Source organism: Microcebus murinus, chromosome 14 (assembly GCF_040939455.1).
Source record: "Microcebus murinus isolate Inina chromosome 14, M.murinus_Inina_mat1.0, whole genome shotgun sequence".
In the NCBI taxonomy this organism is placed as follows: domain Eukaryota; kingdom Metazoa; phylum Chordata; class Mammalia; order Primates; family Cheirogaleidae; genus Microcebus; species Microcebus murinus.
This window is the reverse complement of record NC_134117.1, coordinates 51,273,392-51,282,500: the sequence shown is the minus strand read 5'-3', so window position 1 is coordinate 51,282,500 and position 9,109 is coordinate 51,273,392. Positions and strand designations below refer to the sequence as shown.

Here is a 9,109-nt window from a genome sequence, read left to right as displayed (position 1 = left end):
ACTAAAAATAGAAAGAAATTAATTGGACAACTAAAAATATATATACAAAAAATCAGCCGGGCATGGTGGCACATGCCTGTAGTCCCAGCTACTCGGGAGGCTGAGGTAGGAGGATCACTTGAGCTAGGCTGACGCCACGGAACTCACTCTAGCCTGGGCAACAAAGCGAGACTCTGTCTCAAAAAAAAAAAATGTGTGCAGGCTGGGCGCGGTGGCTCATGACTACAATCCTAGCACTCTGGAAGGCCGAGGTGGGTGGATTGCTCAAGGTCAGGAGTTCAAAACCAGCCTGAGCAAGAGCGAGACCCGTCTATACTAAAAATAGAAAGAAATTAATATTGGCTAACTAAAAATATATAGAAAAAATTACCCAAGCATGGTGGCGCACGCCTGTAGTCCCAGCTACTCAGGAGGCTGAGGCAGGAGGATCACTTAAGCCCAGGAGTTTGAGGTTGCTGTGAGCTAGGCTGATGCCATGGCACTCTGGCCTGGGCAACTGAGTGAGACTCTGTCTCAATAAAATAAAATAAAATATGTGCAGTTTATCGTATGTTAATTATGACTCAATATAAAGTTGTTTAAATTTTTTGAGAAGCTGTTCCAGATCAAAGGAGACCAAAGGAACATTTTCTTATAGGATAACTGGTGTAACATAAATGAGGTCTGTGGATTAAATAATAATAATGGGTCAATGTTAATTCCCTAATTGTGATAATAAAACGGTATATCCTTGTTTTTCAGAAATACACTGTCTAGTATGTAGGGGTAAAGGAGTATCATGTTTGTGAAACTTACTCTCAATTGGTTCAGAAAAAGAGGGAGAGATACAGTAATTAAATAATATGATAATATGATAATTTGGGCAATCTGAATGAAAGATATACCAAATTCTCTGTACTACTCTTGCAACTTTTCTATAAATTTGAAATTATGTCAAAATGAAAGTTTTTTGAATAAAGAATGTCATACTTAGGATATTATGACCAACAGCCAAGGTATTCGTTCATTTGTCAACAAATATTAGTCTTTTCCACAGTGATAAAACTTGACAACAGTGACTACACTTGCTTGCCAGGGATACCACATGCCAACACTTAAATTTATAAACTTGATTATTTGAGTTACAGATACATTTTCTTCTCATTCAACTAACAAGTATTTGTGCATAGCCCAGAGAAGCACCTATAATTGTGCCAAGATAGCCAGGTATAGAACCTGGATGACACACATATACAGCTATGACACAATAAGAGGTGAGTCAATGGGTGGGGTCAGATAGGGAAAGGAAGAAGGGCATGACAGGGCATGGAGACTATGGCACTGGGAAAATGTAAGTAGCCAGTAGCTGGATATTGCTCCAACCTCAAGCACAATGTGAAGAGATATGAAGGCAAACAAGATAGAAGAGAGGTCAATTGTGTCAAGATCTAAAAGACTCTTTATTCCATGCTGATGAATCTAGGCTTCATCTATGATTGGCAGGCACTGGAAGTTTTGTTCTATTTTCTTTTGTTTTATTTTGAGTGAAATATATTACATATACAGAGGAATACTAAATGTACTTAGGTAGGATAAACAGATTTTCAGAAATAAAACTTGAACTGCACTAAGGAGAGCTTATTATTTAACTTTTTTTTTTTTTTTTTGGAGACAGAGTCTCACTCTGTTGCCCTAGCTAGAGTGCCATAACCTCAGCCTAACTCACAGCAACTTCAAACTCCTGGGCTCAAGCAATCCTCCTGCCTCAGCCTCCCAAGTAGCTGGGACTACAGGCATGTTCCACCATGCCTGGCTAATTTTTTCTATATGTTTTTTGTTAGCCAATTAATATCTTTCTATTTTTAGTAGAGATGGGGTCTCACTCTTGCTCAGGCTGGTTTCGAACTCCTGAACTTGAGCAATCCTCCTGCCTCTGCCTCCCCAAGTGCTAGGATTACAGGCGTGAGCCAGGGTGCCTGGCCTCAATTTTTTTTTTTTTTTTGAGACAAAGTCTCGCTTTGTTGCCCAGGCTAGAGTGAGTGCCATGGCATCAGCCTAGCTCACAGCAACCTCAAACTCCTGGGCTCAAGCAATCCTCCTGCCTCAGCCTCCCGAGTAGCTGGGACTATAGGCATGTGCCACCATGCCTGGCTAATTTTTTCTATATATATTAGTTGGCCAATTAATTTGTTTCTATTTATATTAGAGACGGGGTCTCGCTCTTGCTCAGGGTGGTTTCGAACTCCTGACCTTGAGCAATCCACCCGCCTCGGCCTCCCAGAGCTAGGATTACAGGCGTGAGCCACCGCGGCTGGCCTTTTTTTTTTTTTTTTTTTTTTTTTTTGAGACAGATTCTTGCTCTGTTGCCTGGGCTAGAGTGCCATAGTGTCAGTCTAGCCCACAGCAACTTCAAACTCCTAGGCTTAACCACTTTGGCATGAGAGTCGACTATAGTTGATAGCCACAGAGGAATGCTCACAGTGACTTTAGCCAACAGCTGTGATATGACCGAGTGTGGATTTTAGTCAACAGCCAAAAGCTTTTACTTTTACAGCTTTCATTAGAATTAATTCTAATTTTTCATTTATCAAAATAAAATTGTGAACATTTAAAAATAACGTAATAAAAACATATATGTATATGTTATCTATTCTGATTTACATTACAAGTAAAGCTGCCTGTAAAGTAAAACAAGCTTTCAGTGCTTTAAAGCTTTCCTCATCACACAAGAGCAAAATGGACTATGAGTGCCAGCTATGGGCAAGATTTCGTGGCCGATGAGCACCATACCAAAGTGGTTTTAAGTGATCCTTCTGCCTCAGCCTCCCTAGTAGCTGGGGCTACAGGCAAACACCACGAAGCTCTGCTAATTTTTCTATTTTTAGTTGAGACAGGTCTCCTTCTTGCTCAATCTGGTCTCTAAATCCTGAGCTCTGGTCTCTCTTCCAAATCCTGGTCTCTATTGTCCTGCCTTGGCCTCCCAGAGTGCTAGGATTACAGGCGTGAGGCACCACTTCAGGCCATTATTCAAATTTCTGACATCCCTGCTAGGTGGTATGCTGACATTACATCCCCAGTGCATAGCTCAGAGAAGTGCAATAAATACTTGTTGATCTGTGAGTGGTGGCCCACACTTGTAATCCCAGCAACTCAGGAGGCTGAGGTGGGAAGATCCCTGGAGCCTAGGAGTTTGAGGCTGCAGTGAGCTATGCTAGTGCCACTGCATTCCAGTCTAGTCAACAAAGGAAGACCTTATCTCTTAAAACAAAGCAAACAAAAAACTTGTTGATAATAAAAATAACAATGAAAATATCTCAATAAGAGATATAAGACTCAACTATAGCAGTGGCCAACAAAATGGAGAGGTAGGAGTGCTCAGATCTTGAACAAGAGAAAATAAATGGGTGAGAGAGATAGAAGAAACAAAGACAACCAAATGTTCTATTTTGGGTGACCATGTAGATGGTAAACCATTGAACCAAATATGTAATGCAAGAGAAGGTACAGGTTTGGGAAAGAAGAGAACAAATGTTTATGTCCCTTAGAGATACAGTGTTTCTGCCAATGACATAGTTAGAAATGTTACAAATCAGTAGCTTATAAGGGAAGTCTTTTTGCTAAAGATATTGCTACTAAGTGTTTTAGATGTTAGTGAACCATCAGTAACTGGCCACATTTGATCTACTACCATATGAGTAAAATGACTGGAGTAAAGGAAAATAATGCATTACAATAAGGTTTTTAACAACAAAATATTTTAGAAACACCTTAAATGCCTATTAATACATGATTGGTTAAATGTCCAATCTTCTTGTTTGCAATGGCTCTGTCAAATACAAAATCAGCCTTTTTTAACTGATAATTTAAGTCAAGATTGCAATAGAAAAGGCTGACTGAATTAAAGTTCACAATACTCTTAAATCTATCTATTCTCTTATGCCTGCATTCATGCTAGACACAATAAACATAACTTTAACTGAGTGATCTAAAAATAATGAAACATATTTGGCAGTTGTTCTAAAATTCTGTAAAGCAACAGTTTGAGTGTTAATAACATTTTTAAAATAAATTCTAAATCAACCAATACTTTTACTACCTTAGGTTCATAAAATGTAATAATAAGAACTAATGTTTGTATGTCACTTTGGAATTTCCAAATCATTTTCATTTAATTCTAATAACCCTATAAGTTATGCAGAGTAGGTAGAAGTCATTGGCCATAAGATGATATGAAAGCTGTATTATTTTTATGCTTCCAAGGCAAAGTTTCAAGATTAAGGCTGCAGACAGTTTTATTCTTTCAAAAGGAAAGAAGTTTAGTTTCTCTGATTTTTTCAGCTGCAAGGGAATTAATGAATTTGTTCCACTCTTAATTTTTAACTCTATTAACTTCCAAAAAAGACATGCAACTAGCCAAAATGAGGCATAGTGGAAATCTTTGCAAAACCACATTTCATATAATTTCCCTATGTTTCCATCAAATCCTATAATGGAAAAACTGTATGTTCTAGTTTCTGGGACAAATTCTAAAAATAAGCTAAGGCATCACTGCATAAGACATACTTCAGGTGGGTCCAGAAACTCTTGTTGATAACTTAAAGCAACATTTTTACCAAAGTAAAAGGACATAATATTGAAGTAAATCATCTGCACAGATCACCATAACAAGTGTCACAGGTGTCTCCCAGCCCCTTGGCTATTTCTTACCTCTAAAGGCACAATGACCGATGGTTTCTTTTTCAGCTCCTCACATTTCCTCTTCTTACAGATCTGATGGCTGTTCTTTCTGTTCTTGCAGTAAGTACATTCACCACAGTTGGTTTTCTGCTGGCAGGGTTCACAGACCCCACATCGCTTTCGTTTCTTCTTTTCCAAAGTAGGTAGCAAAGTTGTGTAGGAAGCAGAGGAGGTACTAGAGAGTGACACTGGCATTGATACCACGGTGGTGCTGACAACATCAACCACGCTGGTCGTGCTGACCTGGGAGCTCTCTCTTTCTGATTTGCTGGGACTAGCCTGGGAGAGTTGGGCAACACCCAGCGAAGTGTGGTAGAGCCCTTTCTCAGGGGCTAATGTGAACCCCTGAGTGTTAGCTGGCAGAAAGCTTATATGAACCTGCTTCTCATTTTCTACATTGCTTATAGCCATTACTGGAGGTACCAAACTTATCTCTGAGTTTGATGATGATTGAGGAGTGTGTCCTGAGCCCAAAGGCAAAATATGCATAGCACCCTGGACCTCAAGCCCACCTGAGACAGTGCTCTTGGGCTCAGGCCATTTGGGAGGAGCATTACAGGTAGCAGTTGTGATCGGAGGAACAGGAAGGAAGATAGGCAGGTCTGGAACAGCACCCCCACCCACACTGAGGGTTTCTTGTTGGTTTAAGATAGTACCAAAGACCTCTCCTTGGACTGGAATAGCACCAGGAATCTCTGATGGGTCTGGGGTCTCACCCAGGGCCTCACCAGGAATTGGGTTAGCACCAGGAAATTCCCATTGATGTGGGATAGCACCAAAGGCTTGTCCTAGGACAGAGGTGGTATCAGGAACTTCCTGTTGATCTGCAGTAGCTTTGAAGGCCTCTTGATGATCTGGATTAGCACCAAGGATTTCTTGTTCTGAGCCTGTCAAGAAGAATTTTATTACAGAGGTAGGATATGTGGACCCACCAATAGACAAGCAGTTTCTAAGGTTTGATTCAGGTATAACCTTATTAAAACTGGAGGTGGGACAGCAATCATACTCACTTTTGATAGGATCCGGGTAAGAATCAGACAACTTAAGAGATTCTACTCGTGAACCCAAGTCTTCTAACTGAATGCCGGGGTTTCTTTGAGAGGTAACTTTGGGATCTGCTCTTTGGGGTAAAGGAGCACACATAGTGTCCTGAGCAAACATTCTAGGGGAACCACTGGTATCATTCCATGTCTCTTCAGAGAATAGTCCATCACAACATGTCCCTTCCAGGGGCCCAGAAAGGATCTCTGCTGTAGGGCCGCTGCGAGTGGGGATATTGATTTTGGAATCCTCAACCCTTTGGGACCAAGACTGGCTGGTCTCTTGACTCTCACCTTTAACTAAAGATGTAGTTTGTACACAGATTAGATTATCTATAGTAGGAGAGATTAGGGTATCTTGCATTGGGACTGAATCATTTTCCGAGGGCTTTACTCCCATGTCAGTGAGTACCTTATGATCACAATCACGTTGCTTTTCTAAACCCTTAGAAGGTGGAACTTTCTTGGGTTTGGCTATGACCACTGGGGGTTGGGAGAGTCGCCTGCTAAGAGAGGTGCTTCGGAGAGCCATTGTAAACCCATTGCAAGTTAAGGACTCTGGGTTCTGAAAAAGAACCTCAGTCCTATCCAAATTCATGCGTGCTGCGCCAGCTCTTGTAAGGAGGCTTCTGACTGGCATAGGTGGCTTAGGATCTGTTTTCTTCTTAACATCTCTTTCTTGAATTACTTGCTTTAATTTTCCTGGGCTTAAAGTCTTGACCGATGCCACGTGTTTGTTGGCGGGCTTGGACGACTTCTTCAGCTGGCTGTTTTTCTTTTTGTTTACATCTTCCTTCCTGACTAATCTGGAAGGCCTTGCATGGCGAGATCGAGACATAGCTACAGAGTGGGGAAAAATGAAAGGGCACAGGAAACAGAGTCATTGGTCCTTTGGAAAGTCTCACTTCTGAGGAGAATCTGGATATAATGCTGTTGAGCGCAGTCACACAAGGTTTTGGTCTGAAATAACAAAAAAAAAAACACTCTGGTGAGACTTTTTCCTGTGCATTCTTCTATTTGAAATAGAGAACTTACTATTAATTATTAATTAAAATTAGGGAACCGAGAATGTTTACTGCAACAAAAATATGTAATAGACACCCCCCCCAAATACTAACGTATCCTTTAAACCTTGGAGTCACTATATATAGCTCCTTTAATTACTATGACAGAAGATTAAGTTGACAAATTCTTAAAATAAGAATGGGGGTTTCTCTACATAAGAAACTGCATCTGCTGTAGTTATATGTATTTTATTTTATTGAGACAGAGTCTCGCTTTGTTGCCCAGGCTAGAGTGCAGTGGCGTCAGCCTAGCTCACAGCAACCTCAAACTCCTGGGCTCAGGTGATCCTACTGCCTCAGTCTCCCAAGTAGCTGGGACTATAGGCATACGCCACCATGCCTGGCTCATTTTTTTTTCTATATATTTTTAGTTGGCCAATTAATTTCTTTCTTTCTTTTCTTTTCTTTCTTTTTTTTTTTTTTGAGACAGAGTCTCACTTTGTTGCCCAGGCTAGAGTACAGTGACGTCAGCCTAGCTCACAGCAACCTCAAACTCCTGGGCTCAAGCAATCCTACTGCCTCAGCCTCCTGAGTAGTTGGGACTACAGGCATGCGCCACCATGCCTGGTTAATTGTTTCTATACATATTAGTTGGCCAATTAATTTATTTCTATTTATAGTAGAGACGGGGTCTCGCTCTTGCTCAGGCTGGTTTCAAACTCCTGACCTCAAGCAATTCGCCAGCATCGGCCTCCCAGAGAGCTAGGATTACAGGAGTGAGCCACCATGCCTGGCCAGTTATATGTATTTTAAAGCCTAAATCCCACTCTTCACCAATTTGAACACTTTAAAAATTAATCTTGGCCAGGCTCAGTGGCTCATGCCTATAATCCTAGCACTCCGGGAAGCTGAGGCGGGAGGATTGCTTGAGCTCAGGAGTTTGAGAAAAGTCTGAGCAAGACTAGAAAAAAAAAATTTAGCTGGACGACTACAAATAGAAAAAATTAGCTGGGCGTGGTGGGTTTCCCTGTAGCCCCAGCTACTAGGGAGGCTGAGGCAGGAGGATCGCCTAAGCCCAGGGCTTTGAGGTTGCTGTGAGCTAGGAAGACACCATGGCACTCTAGCCCAGGGAACAGAGCAAGACTTTGTCTCAAAAAAAAAAAATCATCTCTTTGTTGTCTCTTTCCTGAGCACATCCCCACATAGGCAGAAGTATCATCTGTTTGAGAGTAAAGCTAGTAAAGTCAGAGAAAGAGGCTAATATAATCCAAGACACTCTTACTCCCTGGAGATCCAACAATATTAATACCACATTCTGATTAACAGTCCACAAATTTTGACCTTTTCACATGCACAAAAATAGCGTAAAATCTCAAGAGTTAGTATTGACAACTAGATTACAAATAAGACACACAGGTCCAATAAATATCTGTTGAGGGCTGACTCTGTGTAAGGAAGGCATTGTGGTGGGCACTGCCCACACCCAGAAATGTTTTCTCTTTCACTTGACCTAATCCAAAGGCTGTTGGTTCTAAACTCCCTTCCACCAATGATCCCAACAGTCTTATTATGAATGCCTGTCTAAGGAAATCGGAAATAAGAAGAAAATGAGATAATTAGAACAATAAAGCATACGAGGCAAACAACTATTATTGGAAAGAAAAACAAGAAAAGAGGAGAAAATGAAGGAGGGTTGACCTCGAGCTATCATCAATTGCATTTGGATCTCCTCATAGGTATCCTACCTAACCCAAAATAAGACCAAGTAATAAGCAAAAATGAAGCTCACCACTATACTAATATATCAATAGTCTCTCTAAAGACTGCAGAATCAAGAATGTGACAACAGAATAGCTCAAACTAGTTGACAGGTTGTTGAATTTGTGAGAAAGCATGGTGTAGGAGTATGGTTACCAACAACTAGTCTGTGACTGTGATCAGCAGTCATGACAAACAGAAAAAAATGGGATGATGGGACTTTTCAAAAAGCTGTATTGGCCGGGCGCAGTGGCTCACGCCTGTAATCCTAGCACTCTGGGAGGCCGAGGCGGGCGGATTGCTCGAGGTCAGGAGTTCAAAACCAGCCTGAGCAAGACCCTGTCTCTACTAAAAATAGAAAGAAATTAATTGGACAATTAAAAATATATATACAGGCCGGGCGCTGTGGCTCACGCCTGTAATCCTAGCTTTTGGGAGGCCGAGGCGGGCGGATTGCTCAAGGTCAGGAGTTCAAAAAACCAGCCTGAGCAAGAGCGAGACCCCGTCTCTACTATAAATAGAAACAAATTAATTGGCCAACTGATATATATATAAAAAATTAGCTGGGCATGGTGGCGCATGCCTGTAGTC

At 41.2% G+C, this 9,109-nt stretch overlaps 1 protein-coding gene across 4 annotated transcripts in view; it reads right to left on the bottom strand.

Annotated features, from left to right (window-relative positions):
* Positions 1–9,109, bottom strand: part of TET1 (tet methylcytosine dioxygenase 1) — a 134,270-nt gene that overhangs the window by 116,761 nt on the left and 8,400 nt on the right. For 3 of the 4 annotated variants that reach the window (XM_012762670.3, XM_012762673.3, XM_012762671.3), the window contains exon 2: positions 4,687–6,716. In XM_012762670.3, coding sequence (XP_012618124.2) covers positions 4,687–6,594 — 1,908 coding nt within the window. In that variant the 5' untranslated portion in view covers positions 6,595–6,716. The remainder of the gene's footprint in view (positions 1–4,686; positions 6,717–9,109) is intronic. The other variant, XM_012762675.3, reaches the window with a different exon arrangement.